The sequence below is a fragment of the Podarcis gaigeae genome (assembly GCF_964106915.1).
Source record: "Podarcis gaigeae genome assembly, chromosome: 2".
In the NCBI taxonomy this organism is placed as follows: Eukaryota; Metazoa; Chordata; class Lepidosauria; order Squamata; family Lacertidae; genus Podarcis; species Podarcis gaigeae.
Window position 1 is genome coordinate 106912658 of NC_139679.1, and position 24126 is coordinate 106936783.

General features: G+C 48.8%; 2 protein-coding genes and 1 long non-coding RNA gene across 5 annotated transcripts in view; 2 read left to right on the forward strand and 1 right to left on the reverse strand.

The window, feature by feature from the left end:
- LOC310838220 overlaps positions 1-24126 on the forward strand; it is a 33959-nt gene that overhangs the window by 5179 nt on the left and 4654 nt on the right. Inside the window, exon 2 of the long non-coding RNA XR_014560820.1 lies at positions 19490-20784. This is a non-coding gene — a long non-coding RNA (uncharacterized lncRNA). The remainder of the gene's footprint in view (positions 1-19489; positions 20785-24126) is intronic.
- JAGN1 (jagunal homolog 1) lies at positions 3988-7081 on the reverse strand. The gene is made up of 2 exons (XM_083725362.1): positions 6914-7081; positions 3988-5667 (listed from the first exon to the last, which is right to left on the reverse strand). The coding sequence occupies exons 1-2, from the start codon at positions 7000-7002 to the stop codon at positions 5205-5207; spliced, it is 552 nt and encodes a 183-aa protein (XP_083581488.1). The 5' UTR covers positions 7003-7081; the 3' UTR covers positions 3988-5204.
- On the forward strand, positions 7192-20789 carry RPUSD3 (RNA pseudouridine synthase D3). 3 transcript variants are annotated; one of them, XM_083725059.1, is made up of 9 exons: positions 7192-7392; positions 8641-8783; positions 10516-10560; positions 11806-11902; positions 12795-12902; positions 13066-13150; positions 13371-13497; positions 14736-14875; positions 16204-20789. In XM_083725059.1, exons 1-9 carry the CDS (start codon positions 7298-7300, stop codon positions 16411-16413), a joined length of 1050 nt encoding a protein of 349 aa, XP_083581185.1. In that variant the 5' UTR covers positions 7192-7297; the 3' UTR covers positions 16414-20789. The 3 variants fall into 3 exon arrangements, with proteins under 3 accessions (XP_083581185.1, XP_083581186.1, XP_083581187.1); XM_083725061.1 differs by lacking the exon at positions 7192-7392 and adding an exon at positions 7448-7546 and having other exon boundaries at positions 16204-17506; XM_083725060.1 differs by lacking the exon at positions 14736-14875 and having other exon boundaries at positions 7238-7392; positions 16204-17506.

Here is a 24126-nt window from a genome sequence, read left to right on the forward strand (position 1 = left end):
GGCAGGCGCTGGGACCGAGCAGCGGGAGCGCACCCCGCCGCGGGGATTCGAACCGCCGACCTTTCGATCGGCAAGCCCTAGGCGCTGAGGCTTTTACCCACAGCGCCACCCGCGTCCCCTTGGAACAGTATAGCGCATGTTTATTAATAACACTGGAAAGGACCGTGCTATCTCTTCCCCACCCACAGCTCGCTATGGAGCAATCTGTTAAGGCGGAGATTAGAAGACACTTCACTGATAACTCTTAAGATATTGTACAAACCAGCTCAATATTTAAATGTATTGTTTACCATTGAATATGCATGGAATTTTTATTGGAGGTGGGGGGATATATGGGGATTGCTTGTTATATAAGTCTTTTCAGTCACTGAAAAATGAAGTTAAGAAAAGAATCATTCAGTGGAGGGGAAAGCCCTCTCCTTGGTTTTATCTACTGTGGATTTCCACTGAATGAATCAGAATTGAGATTCAAGCACCAGACCCCTGTTGCAGCCTGTGCTGCAAACATTTGCAAGTCAGGACTTGGGTCAGAGACACCAAACAGCCATACAGTGGTACCTCGGGTTAGGAACTTAATTCGTTCTGGAGGTCCTTTCTTAACCTGAAACCGTTCTTAACCTGAGGTACCACTTTAGCTAATGGGGCCTCCTACTGCTGCTGTGCCGCCGGAGCACAATTTCTGTTCTCATCCTGAAGCAAAGTTCTTAACCCGAAGTACTATTTCTGGGTTAGCAGGGTCTGTAACCTGCAGCGTCTGTAACCCAAGGTACCACTGTATTGTGAATAGTTGTACCTCTAGCCTCAGTAACTTCCTCTTGTCACATTTATTTTCCAGGTTGTACAGTCTGCACACAGTGACAATGATGACTTCATGTCTTACGAACTTAATTCGTTCCGGAGGTCTGTTCTTAACCTGAGGTGTTATTTTGCTAATGGGGCCTCTTGCTGCCGCTGCGCCGCCAGCACACAATTTCCATTCTCATCCTGGGGCAAAGTTCTCCACTTGAGGTAACTCTTCCAGGTTAGCGGAGTTTGTAACCTGAAGCATTTGTAACCTGAGGTGTTTGTAACTTGAGGTACCACTGTACAGTGGTACGAACTTATTTCGTTCCGGAGGTCCGTTCTTAACCTGAAACCGTTCTTAACCTGAGGTACCACTTTAGCTAATGGGGCCTCCTGCTGCCACCATGCCACAGCTGCACAATTTCTGTTCTCATCCTGAGGTAAAGTTCTTAACCTGAGGTACTACTGCCGGGTTAGCAGAGTCTGTAACCTGAAGCGTTTGTAACCTGAAGTGTTTGTAACTCAAGGTACCACTGTAGTTTGTTACTTTGCTGCAGTGAGTGGGCAATTCCCTAAGTAATAGAGATGCGAGCATTATGCCTGCTGGATTGGCAGTCCATGTGTCAGGGAGAGGATATCCAGATTTGCACCCTCAGGACATCTGGAATTTCCTATCTCCCCTTATCCTTTTGCATATTCCAAATCCAATTCAAATCTCCTCCCCCTTAATAAAATTCTTATTTCAGAAAACTTTTATGAACTTCATGCTCTATGAAGGGGATGGTACTGGTTATCTCAAGTGTCTCTGTCCCTGAGGACCTTTGGGTTTTTTTCTGTTGTTTGCTGCCAGCCTCCTATCCTCCTCGCTGCCCTTGGAGCTGCCTGTGTCATCCTCTAAAACTGCCACCAAACTGCTGTGTGCATCTGCCTGTGTGGTTGCTGTCAGCACCTTGGAATCATGGGATGCTATCAAGCTGGAATGGAAAATTCCCAGTCATTTCTCACCCCTGCAGAGCGTAACTTTCCTGCAACTTGCTTAAAGTCCTTTTTTTTTTTTTTTTTTTTTGCAATGTACCTGCACCGAGATCCTGGAAAGTTAGTACTTTCGCTCCTTCCCATTTCTGTTTTGGGCACTGCTTGGGCGTTTTGCATTTTTTACGGAGCACACCTGAAGAATATTAGCCTCTGGGATGTTGCTAGTATCGGAAATGTCTGGGGAAATCTCTTTAAACCAAGCCACCGAGGTGGTAATTACAGTATTTTTCGCTCTATAAGATGCACCAGACCACAAGACGCACCTAGTTTTTGGAGGAGGAAAACAAACAAACAAAATATTCTGAATCCCAGAAGCCAGAACAGCAAGAGGGATCGCTGCACAGTGAAAGCAGCAATCCCTCTTGCTGTTCTGGCTTCTGGGATAGCTGCGCAGCCTGCATTCGCTCCATAAGACGCACACACATTTCCCCTTACTTTTTAGGAGGGAAAAAGTGAGTCTTATAGAGCAAAAAATACGGTAAATCCTGCCTTCCCCATATCTTCAAGGACGCCTCTCAGTCTCAGATTACTTGTGTTATTTATGTTCTTCCACCGTAGGCAGCAGATTCGCAGTGACTTTAGTAAAGGTCTCAATGGAAGTGTTGTGCCTCAGTCCTATTCCTATTGTAGACTCTGCAGTCTTTTCAGAGGTATCCTTTTAGAACTGTTGTAGACAGTGCTATTTTTCTTGAAAAAGAGGTACCAGAACTCATCATGAATGTCTCCCTTGTTCTCTCGTCATGGCAATTGCACCCACCTAAAAGATGCCAGAAAAAATGGCCCTGGTTGTAGCTCTCATGGGCTCCCAGTCCTCCCTCAGTAACATGTGCTATTATTCGTGCTGTGGTAGGGCTTGCTTCCCTTTCAAAGTGGTCAGAAATGTTCTTACTCAGTGCATGGTTTTAACTGAGGATGCATATCACCCCGAGATTCTTGGATCATTGCCCACCTGACCCACCTGCTTACCTGGCGGTTTTGTCACCTTATACAATTATTTAAAAGAAATAATGCAACTGTGAGTGTGGCAGTTGGCTCACCTGCCATCTTGAATGATGACATCGCAACTTCTCTTCCCCCCCTCCAATTTACCAGCTTTCTTGACCATCTGCAGCTGAATGAGTTGGCTGTACCACATTTTTCTGACCAATAGGGCACATGTAAGGTAACCAGAAAATCAGAATAACCACCATTCAACAAGCATAAGATCCAAAGTATTATTAAATTTTGTCCTGATTTCCTACTGCTTGAAATATATCAGAATAAAATAATAATATTGTGGTATGGAAGCAATTGTAAGTAGCTATTAGAGAATCAGCATGTTAAGCTTGATTAGAGTATCAGACATAGATTGGGGAGATCTGTCTCAAAATCCTCACAGAGCTACTATCCTCAGCCCTCTTAGCAAACTACGGTACCCAGAATTCTTTGTGGGAACTCATGTGCTTTTGACCAGATTTAAATGTATGGTGTAGATCTGTATTAAGTCTTTTCTGGAACCAATCTTGTTCTGTTCTTCAGCTTCTTTTTGCACAGGGGAGCAAATGTCTACACCACTTGTGACTACCTCAAGGAAGCTTTCTATGTAGGCAAGAGATCTACTCACCCCACAAACCTCCACTTTCTTTCCTATTGACAGTGGCATTCCTTAGGCCAGTGGGCATCCTTGGAATCTTGAGAAAGGGCACCCATCACAAGATGGCTGCTGTAGGGAATGGAGCAACACAAAATGGCTGCCACCTCTCAAAGAACAGAAAAATGTAGGGGGAAATGACATCTACGCCACTGCTGCGCTTGCTCAGTGAGAGCTCTTTGCGTCTCTCCTCTGTTCAGAATGGATAGGAAGGTGGCTATCCAACTGCAACATCCAATGAAATGTGTCCAAGCTTAATGGGGCATGTTACAATGTGAACAGGAACTGAGCAGACGGCGCAAACATCCTCTCATTTGCACTGTGGATTTTGGAGAGGATATTTACTGAGACCTTTCACGGACACTGGAGGTACTGGTGGGCACTCTTAGCACACCACACTGTTATCTGGCAATGCGAGGCCCTCAGCGCCTCCTGAAGACAGGACAATGCATGATTGAGGGTGGTTTCACCTCTAGCAGCTTGAGCCAACTGCCACCATCACACCCACCCCCTGATAATTAAAAACAAAACCCAGGTGCAACGTTCTGCAATATTTTTCTTTATTTGGTACCCAAGTACATGGGGTGTGTGTGTGCTGAAACTCATTAGCTGGGAATGGGGTGGCGGCAGCAGTCTCTGGGGCACCCAGGCAGATATAGGAAAAGGCAAGGGGGGGGGGTTATGAGCAAGGATGGAAACCCATCTACGTGACTAAATAAGCAAGGGACAGCAGGCTGTGGTTGCGTCGATTGGGCAGTTGGGCTTTGGGCAGTGAGGCTACAGGGAACCAGACAGAGGGCCTTCTCGGTAGTGGCGCCCGCCCTGTGGAATGCCCTCCCGTCAGATGTCAAAGAGATAAACAACTACCTAACATTCAGAAGACATCTTAAGGCAGCCCTGTTCAGGGAAGTTTTTAATATTTAACGCTGTACTGTTTTTAACACTTGATTGGGAGCCGCCCAGAGTGGCTGGGGAAACTCAGCCAGATGGGCAGGGTATAAATAAATTATTATTATTATTATTATTAGTAGTAGTAGTAGTAGCAGCAGTATGTAGACGATTGATGTCTGTAGTGATGTGTGGGGGGTAGGTTGTCAAGCGTTTTGCAGTGGTGCCCCCCCCAAAAAAGCTCAACAACTCTGGGCAATCTCCCCACAAAAAAGTGCAAGAACTCTGAGCAATCCCCCCCCCCAAATTATTTTGTTGCGGTCCCAAAAAATAGGGGTCGTTATACACAGAAAAATACGGTAAGTACACATAGCATAATCTCACAAAAGGGCTTGATTGGGAACTCTTAAGATGGGTGGAACGTGATGGGACCCCAAGTCTCACCATGAGCAGTTCTCTTACCCAACTCACATCTAACCAACTCAAGAAGATGGAGTCAGTCTGCCTGGTCACGATTCAGCGTTCATTCAAATCAGCAGGACCGCCCTGCATCTCTCAGTCTGAGCAAGCTAGGAAAGGTCTTTCTGAAAGGCACCAGTTGCCTCTTCCGTAAATCTCTCCCAAAAGGAGGGTTGCCCAAGTCTGCAGCTCCTAGTCCCTGTGGTTGCCAGCAGAGGGTCGGAAGGCACCCACAGAGGCTTTCACCCTGCTCAAATGGAGCCCTTGCCATCTCCCATCAGCTTGGCATGGTAGGGAGGGCAGAGAATCCCAAAGAGCGCCATCTGCCTCTGCTTGAGCAGGGCACCCCTGAGCCCCCACCCCAAGCCCCCAGACATCGCTGCATGCAGGTGAACTCCTGGCCGCCTGTTCATTTCTTCTTTTTCTCCTGTGTGCTGGTAAACCAGGAGTCCAGCAGCTTCTTGCTGTAATACAGCTGCCAGCCGTGAACCTGCACGGCGACCACCACCAGCAAGTACATGACAGAGACGGCGGAGAAGCCAAAGATGAAGCGATAGGCCTTGCCGTGGCGGTAGAGCTGCTGCGCCATCGGGAACATCTCCATGCTGCCATAGATGAGAGGCGCCACTGAGAAAAGGCCCGTGCTGATCATGGAGATGACCAGGTAGCTGATGTTGTTTCGCGGGAAGGAGAAGAGGCCGAAGAGCGAAGGGATGATGCTGAGCAGGTACGGGTACTCCCACTGGTAAGGCATGGCCACCTGGTCGTGGGGCAGCAGCTTGAAGTGAGCGACACACATCTGCACTGCCACCAGAAGCCACAGCGCTATCTGCATGTAGATCAACTTCTTAATCTCCGACTTGAGGGACACACTATGGGAAGCAGAGGGAGGGCGGGGGCGGCAAGGGTGAGCAAGAGCCAGCACTAAAAGGTAATTTCAAATATGGTGGTGAGATAGTCAACCCCAAGACAAACGGGTGAAGAACTAGGCAGAATGACATAGGCTATAAGCTACAAAAACCCAACAAACCCAAACCCAAAGCAGGGAGTTGATTTTCTGGATGTTAACCCCTACCATCTCAGACTGCATAATTATTATACTATTGCTATTTATAAAGATATGTACCACTTAATGCCAAAATAAGCTTCTAAGCAAAGCTTACTCTCTCTTTTTGACCCCATTTTTTAGCACAGACAACAATCCAATGTAGCACAAAGTTTCATTTTTGTGTCACTTATTCTCATCTCAGATTCCCAGACATTGTTGCGATGCAACTGCCATCATCCCTGTCTGCTGGCTGAGCTGGCTGCGGATAACATCCAGCAAGAGGGACCCAGCGTTGACGGACGCTGCTCTACATCCTCAACCATGGGGCCTCAAGTGCTGTTGGACTACAACTCCCATCATCTGTGACCACAGGCCATGATGACAAAGGTTGAAAGGATTTGGAGTCCAACACAGGCTGCTCTCGACCAACTGAGCTAAAGAATTCTGACTGTACTGATCTGTGGCGATTGGGATGATCCTATTTTAAAGAACAGAGAATCAAATATTTTATGGGGGTGCTGCTGATAATTTCATTCTAATATTCTGCAAGGAAAGTGGAGCTGCAATCCAGCTGCCACCTTTTTTTTTAAAGAACAAATTTCCTGTGCCTTTAGCAGCCGCACAAGAAATCAAAATTCAGGAGAGGAAAACTTTTCCTAGTGCGGATACTGTGATGGAGAAGGCCTGGCTAGCTGAATCTCCAGCTGTGTGAAAGACACAGGCAGAGGAAAAACAAAGCCAAACCTCATTAGTAGGTGGCCAACCTCTTCTCACAACACCTGGTCTCCCCCCCATCTTACTGCATAGTGATTTACCGGGCGATCTGCACAACGACGTTACATGCATTTAGCTTTCCCCCACCCACACTTTTGAGCAAGAGGGCGGCGGCTAAAACGCAACGACGCTGCCCGATAAGCGAACGGGGGGGGACCCCAGGGTGGCGAATGACTAAGGAGGGATGACAGCGGGAAGCTCCGGCAACGTGCACTGCTGCGGAGGCGGGGGAAGCAGCCTGGTTTCCCCCGCTGGGCGCGCGGCTTGCTGGCCCCACCCCCCACCCCGCGAGGCACCTCATTTGGTAGTGCTGTGCCACGCGCTCCCGGTGCCGGAAATCGCTGCCGTCGGTTCCAGCGGCTCGAGGTCCCGCGCGGGACGCCATCTTTCACCAGGAGGGTTAGGGAACCCAAGTGCGCATGCGTCAATCCAAGGCCGTTCCCGTTCCTTTCGCGTCGGTGGCTATAATGTTGGAAGAGAGGGGGAGGCGGATGTTTGCTCGCCCGCGCCTCTCTGATTGGTAGCTCTCGCCGTCTCTCGTGTGACGCTGACCAATCCCCTAGTTAGTCGGAGAAGGAAAGGGGTGGGGGAGCCGCGCCAATGCGAAACTACATTTCCCAGCGGGCCTAGCGAGCCCTTTCTGGTTTATCCTTCGCCGTTTTGCGCGCGCGCGGGTCTGAATGGAGCCTTCTGCTCTCCTCAGGATCGCGATGTTCCGCTCGAGCCGTTGGTGCCTCCTCTGCGGGTGCGGAAGGCCGTTTAGCTCCCGCGCCTGGTAAGAGGCTCGTGAGGAAACTGGGCAGGGAGTCGGTTTGTATCCCCCCCCCCCACTGTGTATCCCACTCTTTTTGGCCAGCCACCTCTCAGCCTGTGCCAGGCAGAAATTCAACAGGTGTGGTTTGGTCCCCCCCCCCCCCAACACAGGGGATGTAAGTGATAGGAGGGAGGTATCACCTGTTGAGCTTCCAAAGCTAGAAACAAAAGGTGGCTGCAATGATAATGAGGCCCAGACGTTTCTTCTGGATACAGATTTAAGTTACTGGAAGGAAGCTCCTGACTCTTCCTTGACGTACCAGCGTCCTGTTAACTGGACAGAGGTGTACAGGGTTGAGCCAGGGTTCCTTTGGGGCTTAGCCCCAAGAACCTATTTATAGTGTTAAGGCCTAATTCTGAAAAGTATGGATAAAGGAAAAAAACACCTCCAAGCATATGCAGAGTGCCTTTTGCTTTAATCAGTAAGTGCAACCTGGTATTAGGAGGCAGGAGATCTAAAGTAGGTAATGGGTTTTTGATTTTTGTAAATGCAACATTGAGACACTTTCGCCCCACAAAAACCCTGCGGGTGGTTTGACTGACGAGTTGGGAATATGGGGAGAGGCTGTCGGTTGAGGTGGTGGAGAGAATATTGGATGGCACTGGGTGCGAGTGAAGGGAGATATTTGAGAAGGGTGGGGGGGGAGGGAATCGGAAGGTGTTTGAGATCTGGTTGGATAGGGGTCGAGTTTGTGAAAAGTGTTGTGTGGTAGATAAGTCCTCTCTCCCCACTGGCCCTAAATGTGCTCATTCACGTGTCTTACTGATTTCAGTTAGACTTAGAGAGCTAGTGTGTCTCCTTTCTGACATTGGCTAATGTTACAACTACCCTGTGAGAGAGATGGAGATGGAGGCATCTGTTTTAAAACTGGCTCCCTAGGGTCCCTTCTGCTGGCTATTGCCCATAATCAGAAAAACCAATTCTCTACATACATATTTGAATTTTGCTTTTCTCCCTCTGCTTACACTCTGTATTCTGAGCCCCTTGATGGGCACAGACCCATTATATAATCCAGAGCTGTTGTTAGCAGCTTCTCTCATAGATGCAAGATATGAATCCTGATCAATATTTATGTATTGTTAGAGGAAGTTAAGAGTGGCAGGCAAGCTGTGTGTAGAAGGAGCCAGTGTCAGAATGGGAGACGAAAGTATGGAGCTTAAGGCCAGCTGGCTATATATTGGTGATTATTTACAGTTTCTTATTTTGTAGGTATCAGTTGCTGCAGAAGCAAAGAGGCTCACGGAAGCCAGTCACAGACAACTCCAGTGAAGTAAGCATCTTGAGTCCCACAAGATCACTCAGCCCTGAGGAAACGTTGAACCTGCTGGAAGCATCAGTAGTGCATGCAGATGGTATGTCTGTCATTTCTCATAACACTAGAACGACATGTGAAAAGAATCTTGGGATTGTAGCCTTAATCCAGAATGTGGCAGCTAGATTGGTGACTGGGAGTGGCTGCCAGGACCATATAACACTGGTCCTGAGAGATCTGCATTGGCTCCCAGTACGTTTCCGAGCACAATTCAAAGTGTTGGTGCTGACCTTTAAAGCCCTGAACGGCCTCGGTCCTGCATACCTGAAGGAGCGTCTCTACCCCCATCGTTCAGCCCGGACACTGAGATCCAGCGCCGAGGGCCTTCTGGCGGTTCCCTCATTGCGAGAAGTGAGGTTACAGGGAACCAGGCAGAGGGCCTTCTTGATAGTGGCGCCCATCCTGTGGAACACCCTCCCTTCAGATGTGAAGGAAATAAGCAGTTATCCTATCTTTAAAAAACATCTGAAGGCAGCCCTGTTTAGGGAAGTATTTAATATTTAATGCTGTACTGTTTTTAACATTTATTGGGAGCCACCCAGAGTGGCTGGGGAGACTCAGCCAGATGGGCAGGGTATAAATAATAAATTATTATCATTATTACCACAAGTACCACAAGTAAGTGTGATGCAGCTGCAAGGAAGGCTAATAAGATTTGAGGATGCATTAACAGAACCATAATTTCTAACTGGCTGGAAGTAATTGTTCCCGTTCATTCTACCCAAATCAGACCTCAACTGGAATACAGTCATACCTTGGATCCTGAACACCCTGGAGCTCAGATGTTTTGGCTCCCAAACATTGCAAACCCAGAAGTGATTGTTCTGGTTTGTGAACGTTCTTTTGGAACCCAAATGTCCTGCAGCCAATCAGAAGCCACAGTTTGGTTTTGGAAATTGAACAGACTTCCGGAACGGATTCTGTTTGACTTCCAAGGGACGACTGTACTGTGTCTGGTTTGGGGTGCTGCATTTTAAGAAGGATGTAGACAAATTGGGGCAGATTTAGTATTCTAGTGGGGTGGGTGAAGGCGCAGTTTCACATTGCCTAGCCCTGGAGTGTTATAAATCAGACCTGCCTGCACAACTTGTGCTCACCAAGCTCAATGCAACTCTCAAGCCATGTATGATGGCTTTCCAGATACTGCACTTGACAACTTATGCTGGGTTTTCAGCCCAAGCAAGGTACAGGCAGTAAAAATAGGAGGTGTATAGATCCTCTGTTGGTCTGCCATACATGGTTAGTGAGCTGCATTCTTCCTAATTGTATAGACTTGGTATTAGCGAATGGAAAAAAAAACATTGAGAGTAAAAACTGGCCTATTAGCCTTGGCTGCTCTATCGGAGGATTGTGAAACTTGCAGTAGATCCCCACTCTCCTTATGCAGAAAGTGTGCAGAATGTAGCTTGCGTGGTTTGCATTAGTGGTATAATTGCACAGCACACCTTTGTGTGTTTATGTATTCTCTCTCCCCACAGCCCTGTCCCAATCCCTCTGAATTTGGTCTTTTGTTTAGAACGCTGCTGTCAAAAAAAATATGTTGGGGAGAAGGGGGCATACATTTGAAAGGGAAAGGAAATATAGAGACGGTGGAGAGGAACAGGGATTTCTGCTTATACAAGAAGCCCCTTTCCCCAAGCATGGAAAATTCCACCCAGAGCCTCCTTTCAATTCTGCATTGTGGCAGAGGTTGTTGACATGTTTTGGAGTTGGTTTGAAGACTCCAACAATCACCACTTGTCCTTGAGGCTCCTGGTTCTTTTGTATTTCAGATTCACTGGTGGCCATCAGCAAACCCCCTGGCTTACCTGTGACAGGTATGTGGCGTTACATTTTGATGTGTTTGGATCCTGTGGGGTTGCGTGCCTTGGGCATTTCCTTTTAAAGTGGAAATGCAGGATTATAGAAATGCCTTTAGAAATACATACAGATATGCCTGTACTGTACAGATGAAATATGTGTTGTATGTGGCCTCCCCTTGCACTTGGCAGTTAGTGCAGAATGCTGCAGCATGATTAGTGACAGGAGGGAGGCCTTATCAGCATATAACACCTGTACCCAGAGGTCTGCACTGGTTGCTGATCCACTACTGGGCTGAGTATAAGATGTTACTATTAGTATATAAAGCCCTTACCAACTCTTGACTAGTTTACCTGCAAGATTGCCTTGCCCCACATGTGCCCACTGAACTGCTTTGATTGGCAGAATTGGAACTTTTACAGGTGCCACATAATATTCACACTGCATCTGTAAGAACTTGATCGTTTCGTGTGGCGGCACCGACACTTGGGAACTCCCTGCCTGTTGATATCAGTCAGACACCTTCACTCTATTTTGCTGGAAGCATTCTTATTTAGACAAGCCTATCCAGATGTTGCGCTGTGGGTTAAACCACAGAGCCTAGGACTTGCCGATCAGAAGGTCAGCGGTTTGAATCCCCACGACGGGGTGAGCTCCCGTTGCTCGGTCCCTGCTCCTGCCAACCTAGCAGTTCGAAAGCACGTCAAAGTGCAAGTAGATAAATAGGTACCACTCTGGTGGGAAGGTAAACGGTGTTTCCGTGCGCTGCTCTGGTTCGCCAGAAGCGGCTTAGTCATGCTGGCCACATGACCCGGAAGCTGTACACCGGCTCCCTCAGCCAATAAAGCAAGATGAGCGCCGCAACCCCAGAGTCGGCCACGACTGGACCTAATGGTTAGGGGTCCCTTTACCTTTACCTTTATCCAGATGTTCAGAAAGTTTGTATGAGTTTTAATTTGTTTTAGTTTATTCTATTATGGTTTTAACTTTCTGTATGTTTTAAATTACCGTTGTAATTTTTTTTTAGTGACAATTTTTAAAATCTTTTTTTGCAAACTGCTTTGAGGGTTTTTTCTACAATCAAGTGGTATATACATTTTGTGAAATAATAAGTAAATAACTGAGCTCCCAAAGTAAAGCTGGACCAGGGTGGGAAGGGCTGGCAAGCCTTTGCCAGAACAAGCCTCTTCTTTGCAGCCATGAGTAATGGCTAGCTTCTGTGTGGCATCAGTGATTTTCCCCTCCTTCTCTGCCAACAACAGGCAAACCGGGGGAGCTGACTTTGCTGTCCCTTTTACCGGATCTAAGCCAGAAGCTTGGCTTCCCAAAGAATCTCGATGTGATAAAAGCTGCAGTAAAGTAAGTAAACGGAGACAAGGTTTTGGAGAGAATGACAACAGGCTGTGTACAGGATGGGTCTTATTTATTTAAATCCCACCTTTCTTCCACCATAGAACTCAAGGCAGCACGCATGTGCTCCCATCCGGATACTACTTTGCTTCAGCACCTCCAGACCATGCCCTGACATAATCAGCAAGAGGGCATTCAGTAAAATCCGATTAAACTGCTGTATTGCAAGAGAACCCCTAGCACAGAAGTTAGACAGCTGATCTGTACTACAGCTCCAGTTTTCCAGATATGATCATGTGCTCCGAATTCACTTCAGAACTTCTGTATGCAAAAAATAAAATAAAAACGGTTGCCAAGGGCTAGTGGAAAGATTTGTGGTTGGCTCTTGTGAATCTAAAGACTGTGCGGCTGGAGCAACTCCCTATAAGGGAAGTTATATAACGCTTGCGAGATTATTCGCTTAGAAAAAGGGACAACAGGGTGGGGAGACATGACAGAGGTATATAAAATAGCCTCAGATACTGGCGGGAACTTGTAGCTGTTGTGACCTTTGGCCATTGATGCCACCTTGCGTGGTTTTAAGCAAGGCGCTATTCTTTCCACAGGATTACTTACTCATGGCCTGTGTCAGAGAATTAAAGATAATACAGTGGTACCTTGGGTTAAGTACTTAATTCGTTCTGGAGGTCCGTTCTTAACCTGAAACTGTTCTTAACCTAAAGCACCACTTTAGCTAATGGGGCCTTCCGCTGCCGCTGCACGATTTCTGTTTTCATCCTGAAGCAAAGTTCTTAACCCGAGGTACTATTTCTGGGTTAGCGGAGAATATAACCTGAAGTGTATGTAACCTGAAGCGTATGTAACCCGAGGTACCGCTGTAAAGGATTTTGCCTCTCCCTAGGGAGAGTTCTGGACTTGTTCTGCTCTCAGGTTGCCCGAGCACAACCCAGCGCCTCCAGGATTTCTATGCCCGATGTAGGAGAGCAGGAGATCCAGCTGCTACTTACTGGTGAGATGAAGACTTCCTAATCGCTTCCCGTTTCCATGGTAGGGTGGGGGGATCCCTCAGCAAAAAGACTTTAGGTTCCCATTCTGCCTTCCCCATTTCCTTCAAAGCGTTGTAGGCCCAGTTTGGTGTGCATGTGGCCTGACAGAAAACCTTCTCTTTGCAGTGCTGTCACTACCAGGATCCCTGCAGCCTCGGAAGGGGAAATTCGTACAGGTCTCAAACTGATACAGGTCGAAGACCATAAGCTGGTGAGGATAGGTTTTTAACAGAGAGGGTGGAGAGGATTTGACTCTAGAGAATTTGCCTGCTGCTGCTGCAGGCAACTCGTTCAGTGGAGTCCTTGCAGGGCCTGAGAAGTTTGGTTTGGGATCCAGTTGCCTGGACTGGGCGCAGAGATTACTTTAGCTGCTGAAGTTACCATTGGCCCTCATGAAACACACTGACTCGGGGCTTCTCTGTGGGTTGCAGGTGGTGCCAGTGGCTTCCCCTTCTCGTGGCAGCCTTCAGAGGAAGGAGGTTAGAAAAACACAGACACTCTATAAGGTGCTGGACTCCCGCGAAGGCTGCGCCTTGGTGCAGCTACAGCCACTGACAGGTGCGTGATGGAGCCCCCGTGGCACAGAGACAGTCACAGGAATAACTGGAAAGGGGTGCTGTGATATGGAAAGCAAGCTGAGAAGCTGACACGAGTTCCCTCAGTTATAGCTACTCTCCCAATATTTTTTCCATTTATAGAATGTATAAACTTTTTGATCAAAAAGCTCTCCAGGTAGCCCAGTATACACTTTGGAACCTGAGATAGCAAACCCTTAGCCACCTCTTCTTTTTACAGTTGATCAAGTTTCTAGCTCTCATGACTGTAGAGAAACCTTTCCTGTACATAACTGTGTAGTTGTTTACTTGACGGGCAGGAAGCCAAATGGAACTGGGCTAGGTCTTTTTATAATTAAGCGATGGGGTGTTCATGACCAGTTGATTTCCCTGTCCCTCTCTGCCTTCCCCTTTCCTTCTCTTATTTTAAGCCTCTTTCTCTTTCTTTCCTCTTACTATCTTAGCCTTGCATCCCAGAAATGCTTGCCTGGCCGTTTTTGCCATTTTTGCACATTTAAAGTGTTTCGTTTTGCAAATGAATACGGAGCAAACCTCTGCAGTCTAGGCTTCTGTCCTTTTGCCTCCTTTCCTTATTTTGGACTGCAGAATCTGGGTTCCTTAGTCCCCGGATGTTTGACGGTCTATTGATCCTTGTGCCACCACTGTGATTGCCTCTTCGCTGCCACCAACCCGTTTCTCTCGGGTACACAGAGTCCAGACAGTTGTTAACATTGAACAAGTTTATTTTATAAGCATTAACAAGTTTATGGTTTCAGATAATTTTTCTTGTCAGTTTCTTAATCTTAGTTTCTTTACTGGCCTATACCTTCCGAATAACTTCTAACTGATTATACCAACTGTTTAACTGACTCCTAACAGATTCTCTCACTCTCTCACATCAAACTATCCCAACCCACAGAATTATCCTCCCTCTCTCTTCTTTAACACCCAACTGACTCTTAACAACACTAACTCAAACTCTTAACTCCTCCCCTTGGGTTCCCACTGGCCAATCACTTCACACTCATTTAACCCTTTCCTTATGTCCCAGCATGATGTCACCTGGGATGGCAAACGCCATACTTGGGTACAAGATCAGGCTGTCATAGTTCTTGTTTTTTGACGCTGTCCATTTGTCTTACTCGGGTTTTAAAAAGAGCTTGGATTGCGAGGGTCACAGTTTGAAGCATTGTTGGGGAAGTCTATATTTTCATCTTCATCTCTCCTTTGTCCTTTTGGCAGCCTTTACTAACCAACTCCTGGTTAGCCTGATCCTGCTGCTGAGCCCGGCGCTAGGGGACCACGTGTATTCCTCCCGTGTGGGGTCTGTCCTGGGGGAGCCCTTCCTCTTGCCAGCTGAGAGTACCCTGCCTCGCACACAGGTACCAAACTGCTCTGATGCTGCCTCCTATCTTGGTGTCGGGGATCTACAGAGCGATGTAGCAGGATAGAAGGAAGGAACTTGACTGAGCAGTGCCTTGGCACAGTCAAATCTATGTCTCCGCAACCCAAGGCTATATCACTTGGGAGATAGCAGCAGCAATCAAGTTTTACATCCATTGGGGAACCTTTTGCCCTGCAGATGTACAGCTCCCAACATCCCTGACCATTGACTGTGCTGACTGGGGCTGATGGGAGTCCAACAACATGTGAAGGGTCACAGGCTCCTCATCTCTGTTTAGGGAAGCTTTTAATGTTTAATAGGTTATTGTGTTTTAGTGTTCTGTTGGAAGCCGCCCAGCGTGGCTGGGGGGACCCAGCCAGATGGGAGGGGAATAAATAATAAATAATAATTTTCTATTATTATTATTATTATTATTATTATTATTATTATTATTATACGGCCATACAAGTAGCTGATATTCCTGGCTACAGCCTTCCAACTTCTTTGTGCTCCAGGAGCCTTTCCTTGTAAAATGGGGCCCAATGGAAATGAATCTGTATCTCCCCAATCCTAGTCAAACACTCTAACTGCTCCATTGTGCCGGCTCCCTCCTAACTTCTGGTGGTTGTTGTTGTTGTAAACCACCCTGTGATCCTTGAAGAGCGGTATAAAAATCTATTAAATAAAACACTTTGCTTCCACTCTTTCCCCCCAGACCTTGCAGCTACTAACTTAACGGGGGCAGACGGGTACCATACAGGTCTAATTCCTTATTTATTTATTTATTTGATTTATATACTGCCCTACATAAGATCTCAGGGCGGTTCACAGAATAAAATGATCTTCAAAGCAACTGAATGGGGGTGGTGTAAAGGTATTTAAAAAAAAAAATCAAAGAGAGAACCAGACTGTAAGATCTTCCACATCACATCTGATTTGGAGCTCAGTTGATCTTCTTCCTGTGCTGGGACATGAGAACCTTCCAAGCTCCAGATCCTGTTCGGCGAAGAAGTCACTATTCTGTAATGAACCGTCCAAGCTTGGCAAGGATAAAAATGAGACTTGGCGCCCTCTCTTGGGCTAGAGCAGGCTTCCTCAACCTTGGCACTCCAGATGTTTTGAGACTACAATTCCCATTGTCCCTGACCACTGGTCCTGCTAGCTAGGGATCATGGGAGTTGTAGGCCAAAAAGATACGGTGGGCCGAGTTGGAGGAAGCCTGGGCTAGACAAAAAGCTCCCCGCCCCCAAAGTATAATAAGGACTGTTATGCACTTTCCTGTAAAAAGTTGTAATGATGATGCCTTCCCCTCAACCCTCTTGACAGGTCCTAGAAGATGTTCTGCTGAAGAAGCTGCGCCTGCGGCAGCAACTGGCACACCGATTGCCTCTCCACCTGCACCTGCACCAGCTCCTCCTCCCGGCCGCCGGCTCCCCTTCCTCCCGCACTGTGCTCACAGCTCCTCCGCCACCTTTTTTCCTGAAGACCCTTTGTCTTCTGGGCCTCGCCTTGCCACAGGACAAAAACAAGCAATGACAAGGCATCCGAAGCATTTGCCTCAGCTCAGCAGGTACCGCCTGCCCCGGTCAAGTGGAAGTGATGGCTTTTGACAGCCAGAAGCAGGTCTCTGCCAGGTTCTTGCTGCAGAAAGAAGCATCTCGTCTCCTACTGGCCGGATGAAGGACGTGAAAGGGAGAGGCTTCTTTTACACCTCCTGCGGTCTTAACAGGGCAGCAGAAGCAATTGTGCCGTGCAGCAATGAAGGCAGCAGTGAGGGAAACCTGGGTTCTAGAGTTTATGTTTGCCCTGATAAAAGCAGCCTGTGAACCAGCAGGCCAATTGCGTACACATGGTTGTGCCACGGCAACGCGAGTCAGTGGCTGGCTTGCGGTCCAGGCTGGAAAAATCTTAGGCACACCCAACTCCTACTGAAATCGGTGGGAGTGCTGCACTCCCATTAACTCTGATGGGATGCATGCGCTCCTCATGCTGTGTGGTTTACGTTCCTTACAGCACTAAGCCACTGTGCTCGGCATTTATCTTTCCAGAAGAGGCAATTGCCTGCCAATGGTTGCCTCTGGCATTCAAGATAATGACACTCTTCTGGGGGCAAAGCAGCGTAGGCTTCTCTCCTTTATGAAACACAAATGACTAATGAAAAAAATGTGCTTTGGCTTTTCACTACTGCTTTTCTACATATATATATATATATATAGTGGTACCTCGGTTTAAGAACAGCCCTGTTTACGAACTATTCGGTTTACGTACTCCACAAAACTGAAAGTAGTGTCCTGGGGTGTGAACTTTACCTCGGTCTAAGAACGGAAGCCGAACAGTGGAAGGGCACCGGCGACGGGAGGCTTCATTAGGGAAAGTGTGCCTCGGTTTAAGAACGGTTTTGGTTTAAGAACGGACTTCTGGAACGGATTAAGTTCGTAAACCGAGGTACCACTGTATATATATAAAATCAGAACCTTTAAGCATAAAGAGCTGTTGCTGAATGGGTTTCAGATAAGGATCCCTTTGCTTATTCTGTGTCTTCTATTGAACTGAGAGTAATTTTTAAAACCGTCCAGGCCACCCTTCCATATAAATATTCTCAGGGTAACTTTTACGTGATTAAATAAATGGCAGTAAGATGAAAATGCAGCTTCAGAAGTGGCAGCAATTTATAAAAATCTGTTTTAACGAAAACCTTGGGAAAAGACAAAAGGCCTTCCCCGAGTGATGAGCATACTGAAGGGCAGGCGTCCCTGGACATAAGGTCCCATAAGCAAGGTGCCACCCCCACCCCAGTCATCAGCTGGCATTATCCATGATGCCAGGATGTGGGGGCATGAGTGTGCAAGGTTTTAGTTGGAATGCTGGTTTAAAATGTTGTCTACAGCCGGCAGCCAGCTCCTCCTCCCATCTTATCTGAAGCGGCTTTGTGTGATCTGAAAGCTTGTCCTCTTCTCTGCTGATACGAATTGATCCGATAAAGGTGTACCTTCCTTGTTTTCATGCCTAGTAATTTAGTAGTAAGATTGATTTGATAACCGCTGGACTGGTGTCGTTTAGCTTACGGCAAGAGGCGCAGAGTTGGAACAAGCGCTCTTAGTAGTGGCAGATGGTTATCTTTACAATGGCTTTCTGTCAACAGGGTAACCAGAGAGCCTTGTTGAGTTACTGCAGTGAGATAACTGGCATAAGATTGCAGGCATCAAGTTCATCCTGTTTTCAGGCTGTATTATGGTGCAGAGGTGCAAGTTGAGTTCAGACTAGAGGAATGTTTATGGGGTAGGGGGAATCTAGTTTTGTGCTATACACATAGGTCCAGGCCACTTGAGAGAGTTTGCAGACCTGGGCACAACCATATTACTTGGCCACTTTTTCCTTTTCTTCTAAAGAAGGTGGCTGCAGAGGGGTCTGGAGCAGTCTCCTGCAAGGGCCGAGGGCCAGAGATTCCTGCTTTCTAGCAGCAGCAGCAGCAAGTGAAACTTACGAGAGGCAGAATCAGGGCTCTTGTTTGCAAACATAAAGGTAAAGGGACCCCTGACCATTAGGTCCACTCGTGACCGACTCTGGGGTTGCGGCGCTCATCTCGCTTTATTGGCCGAGGGAGCTGGCGTTTTCCCGCAGACAGCTTCTGGGTCATGTGGCCAGCATGACTAAGCCGCTAATCTGGTGAAACCAGAGCAGCACACGGAAACGCCGTTTACCTTCCCACTGGAGCAGTACCTATTTATCTACTTGCACTTTGTGCTTTTAAACTGCTAGGTTGGCAGGAGCAGGGACCGAGCAACGGGAGCTCACCCCGTCACAGGGATTTGAACTGCCGGCCTTCTGATCGGCAACTCCTAGGCTCTGTGGTTTAACCCACAGCGCCACCTGCGTCCCGTTGGCAAACATACACACACACTAATAATAGGAAACAAGCATTGTTTGCTTCCTTCAGAATGAGAATTGCTGTTTAAAAACCTACAGCTTATTCTTCTTTAAAGGATGGAAAGGCCAGCTTTGCCCCAAACAAAATCAAGAACTACATAATTTTCCTCCTTTCCTCCTCCTCTCTCTCCCCTCGTTCCACCCATCCCCACCAATCGTATTAAAAGAATGCAGTTTATGGTTTGTTGTGCAGCATGTAAGTGTCAGTGCTACCTGCAGTTATGCTGCTTTGGAAAGAACAAAGAAGCAACTGGAAAATGTGTGCACAGCCTTGCTTGCATTTTGGCTCTTGCTGCCATCTGGAGCCAGGCTGCAGCAGAGCCTCACCAAAGAGTGTGTGAGAAGTGGAAAGAGACTTCTTAGCTGTGTGCATTATTGTGTCTCGTCCTAGAGGGCTGCAGCATGCTGTGATCTCCCCTGTTGTCCACTATGTAGCTATAAAACAAATCCTACCGCTGGAATAAGTTTACAGGTCTTTGGTCAGCTAGAGAGGCCAGAATGGAAGAATCTTAATGCATGGAGTGGAAAGCAGGAGGGGCCATTTCAATACGTTAAGGCATTAAAGAATATTTTCAAACGTGACACAAGGGTTTTCCTGCAAAATATATTTTTTTAAAGGGTTGGGAGAGGAAACTCCAGGTACTACAAAGTGATGTTAAAGGTTTTGGTATTTGGCCTGGGTAAGGGCATTGTACATTTAACCAGTGAGGAGTTTATCAGCCCTTGTTAGAAAATCATGGCCTGAAAAGCCTCCAGTTGGACTTTGATCATCCTTTTTATCGCATTTGCATTATGACATCACCCTTAAATCCTTTTTGAAGAGCCCAATAATAATAATAATACAAATTAGCAAAGTGATTCTCTTTGAAGAAGGGAATGGTGCCAGCAGTAGGGAGAGACTGGAATCTAAGAAGCTCCTTTATACAGAGTCAGAAAGCTTTGGTCCATCTAGTTGAGTATTGTGCCCAGAGGCTGGCAGAGCCTTTGCAGGGTTTCAGATAGAAGTGTTCCTGGGCTCAGCCTGGAGTTGTCAGAGGCTGAACCTGGTCTCTACTGCATGCAGAGCATGTGCTCTTCTCTTACACTACGGCCCTGAGCGCCACTGGTGCCATAAATGAGCCTTACTCCCATTCCACTAAAATCTCAGACTAGCACAAGCAAAGCCTGCCAAGACTGTTTGGTGGTTTCTTTGTAACATCGTCAAGTTTCAGATTTTACCATTCCGTATAAACGACAGACTTCTCAACGCCCTCCATTTCAAAGAAAACAAATCAATCCCCAGCTCCTTTGATCAGAACGTGAAAAACTGAATTCTACAAAGATCAGACTGCAAAGGTAGAAGTTTATTTCTCTTTCACAAACTGCAATCCACAAAACCACTCCACCAGCAAGATACCAACGATGTAAAGAATATTTTTTTAAAAAAACAGACTCGCCAAGGAAAGCTGTACAAATGTCAAACACAACTGCACAAAACTTGTATTCTTGGTTCTCTTCAGTGGTTCAGGAACAATGAGCAACAAAAGAGATGCGTCAAAGCTTCCACTTCCCACCTTTAATCATTGCGTTGCAGATTGGATGGAATTGCCACTCGCTTTTTTACTGTCAGTGCCCCTTAATGGCAGGAGTAGTGGTGGGGTAGAGAAGGAATCTGTGGCCCCCCAGAATTTGGTAGACTCCAGCTCCCACCACCCTCAACCATTGCCTACTATGGCTGGGGCTTATGGGAGCTGAAGTCATAACAACATTTGGAGGACCACATATTTCCCCATCCTTGCTTTAATGGCTGTCTGACATATTGAAATATAACAGGTGGAGCTTTTCCTGCCCCTCTGTATATGAGAAAAAGGTTTGCCTGCTACATGACTCTCAGGCTGCTGGCAAGTATGGGAACAGGGCTGTGTTTTTGTTTGTGTAAGTGAAAACCTTAAGCCTTGAGTACGAACAAGGTAAAAACAAATTATAGCATGCTTTTGTATTGTAACTGTCAGGACTGCCGCTAGGTCCCAGCTCACAGAGGACCAACGCCCAGTGGATATTATATACAAAAGTCTTTATTGAAGTTTAGTTTCCATTTCCAAGCTCTGGGCGCGCAGGCCCACGTCTTAACGCTAGACCGGCTAAGTCCCCTCTGACTCACTGCTCCACCCACACCAGTTTAAGATTCTAGCCTGGCTCCACCTCTTGCGCTGCTCTTTCCTGCGTTGGGTCCTTCTGCCCTCTGGGGTTCCCTCCTTCCTGGACTCCTCTGACGCGGAGCCTCCTGAGTCTTGCCCCTCCCTCCGGCGGGCTTTAGGACCTGGCTCCCTTCCCGGGCTCCCCGCTGTGCCGCGCTCCTGTACATTTGAACTTGGTGCGCGCGCCCAGCCGGTGACTTTCCTTCTGACCGTTTCCCCGCTTCCTGATGTGGGTGTTGCCAAACCTGACTCCTCTCCTCCCTCTGGTGGTGAGGACACTGGTCCCGACTCCTGGGACTCCCCCTCCCCACTGCGCTCTGGTGGAGACGCTGGCCCTGATCTCCAGCTGCTGTTCAGAGACTCCCCGCTGGCCCCTCCCTCTTGAGGTTTCTCCCTTGGAATCTCCCTTGCTCTGGCCACCGGCGCTCCCTTCTGTGAGTCCTCCGATTCGCTAGAGAGGCTTGTGGAATAACTCTGGCCACTGTCACTGCCTGCGCCCCCCTCGTACTCCTCCTCCTCACTCTCCATTTGCTCCCCCTCCTGTGTCTCTCCTTCTGAACCCCTGACATCCATCCCCCCCTCGAAGCCCCCCCTTCCCCCCTCCCCCTCTTCCGGTGCGGGTTCCGGGTGCTCCATTGTTGTAGGGGTGAGTCCAGGATACAGCTCGTCCCCTGAGGCTTGCAACCATCGAGATAAGTCCGGGAAGTCCCCCATGGGCTCGTCGACGACGACCTCCTCCGCTTCCATCTCCTGCGCGGTGTGCTCGAAATCTGCGCTCGACCCCAAATCACCCAAGAGCCCTCCTCCCCCTGTTGTTTGATGGGGGTCCACCTCCCAGGGCCCCTTCGGCATGTCTCTGCGCCAGCCCACCTCGGGTTGGTCCTCCCACCAATAAGATCCCCCCGTGCTAAAACCTGAAAGTGATCCCTCCGGAGAGCTGCCTCCCGGAGCCGAGTCCTCAGCTGACGAGAAACCCCGGAAAGTGCTGGCCGAGAGTGTGGGTGTGAACAAACAATCCTCGAAAAAGCCCGCCGGCATAGGCTTGTGCGGGAAAAGTGTGTGGAATTCTTCCTTGAGCAACTGCTCTTCCACTGCGTAATCCGGCACCCACCTGTTGGCGCTGGCCGGGGTGTCCTCCGTGGCGAGAAGATATTCAATCCCGTCCTCCCCCCACCTTGAGTCTAAAATCTCAGTGGCTTCATTAAGTGGCTCCCCTTTCGGCGACCCCCCTTTTTTGGGCGCTTCTCTGAGCGGGTCTGGCGCCTTCCCCGGTGCTTGAAACCTGTGGGGCTCTCTGTAGGGCGTGAGCACTGATCTATGAAAGACCGGGTGCATTCTGGAACCCTCCGGGAGTGTCAACCGGAAGGCCACTGGGTTGATCTGCGCCTCTACTTGGTAAGGCCCTAGCTGCTTGTGCCCTAGTTTCTTCTTGGCTAACGATCTGGCTGGAACTGCTTGTGCTGCCAACCAGACCCAGTCTCCCACCTGGATGTCCTCCCCAACCCTCCTGTGTCGATCTGCCTGCACTTTGTAAGCCTGTTTTGCCAACTCTAACTGCCTCCTGAGCTGCTCGTGGATCTCCTGCAACTCCGCTGCCACTTCCTCTGCTCCCTGTGGCTCCCCCTCCCGCACTGTGTCCAGACCCGGGAAGGTTCTGGGATGCCTCCCGTAGTTGGCAAAAAATGGGGTCACCCCCGTGGACCCGTGCTTCGTGTTGTTGTAGGCAAACTCGGCCAACGGTAGATAGTCCACCCAGGTCGATGGCTGCTGGTTCGCGTAGCATCTCAGGTACTGCTGCATGATGGCGTTGACCCTTTCCGCCTGCCCGTTAGTTTGCGGGTGTCTCGCCGACGCCAGGCTGACCTTGACGTTCAGGAATCCCATCAGCTTTTGCCAGAAGTTGGAGATGAACTGGCGCCCCCGGTCGGACAAAATAGACCGTGGTAGGCCGTGCACCTTGAACACGTGGTCTATGAACATCTTAGCGGTCTGCTCGGCCGTGGCCACCTTCGCGCACGGAATGAAGTGGGCCATCTTGGTGAACAGGTCCACTACCACGAGCACTGCCGTCTTGCCCCTTGAGCTGGGTAGATCTGTGACAAAGTCCAGGGCTACCCTCTCCCACGGTACGAACGGTGTCTGTAGCGGTTCCAACAGGCCCGCCGGCGGCTGGTGCACAGGCTTAGCCCTTTGGCAGGTGTCGCACCTATTGACATAGTCCGCGACATCCCCCCGCATCTTAGGCCACCAAAAGTCTCTGGCTACTAAGTCCACCGTCTTCTCCTTGCCGAAGTGCCCCGCGCTGGGCGCGTCGTGCAGCTGTTGCAGGACCTTCGCGCGGAGGCTGTCTCCTGGTACGTAGAGGACTCCCTTGCGTAGGAGCAGGCCGTCTCGCACTTGGAATTCGTCGCCCCTCGCCTTGCCACTGCACACCTCCTCCATCTTGGCTCGGGCGAACGAGTCTGTTCGCAGCGCGCGGCGCACCGCGTCCAGGTCCACCGTGGCTGACGCGCATGCCCACGCCTGTGGTGTGAAAATGTGCTTGGCCGCCGCCGGTGCCTCTGCCTCCAGATACTGCGGTTTTCTGGACAGCGCGTCCGCCAAGACGTTGCTGTTTCCTGGGATGTACTCAATTCTGAAGTCGAAATCTGCAAAGAACTCCGCCCAGCGGATGTGTCGCTGGTTCAGGAACCTCGCCGTGCGCCAGTACTCCAAGCTCTTATGGTCTGTGCGGACCTGCACCGTGTGCTTGGCTCCGACGAGGAAGTGCCGCCACGCCTTGAAGGCTGCATGTATGGCCAGCAACTCCCTGTCCCAAATGGTGTAGTTCTGCTCCGCTTTGCTGAGTTTTCTGGAGTAGAAAGCGCACGGCCTCCAGTCCCCCTGGTGGTCTTGCTGCAACAGAACGGCTCCCACGGCCCTGTCTGAGGCGTCCGTCTCCACTCTCATGGGCCTGCTGGGATTTACGTGCAGTAGGTTCTCTTCGGAAGCGAAGAGCTGCTTGAGCTTCTGAAAGGACTGCTCTGCCTGCTCCGTCCAGATGAACCTCTTCTTCTTGGAACTGAGGGTGTCGGTGATGGCCGCTGTCTGCATGGCGAAACCCTTGATGAACTTGCGATAAAAGTTGGCAAAACCGACAAACCTC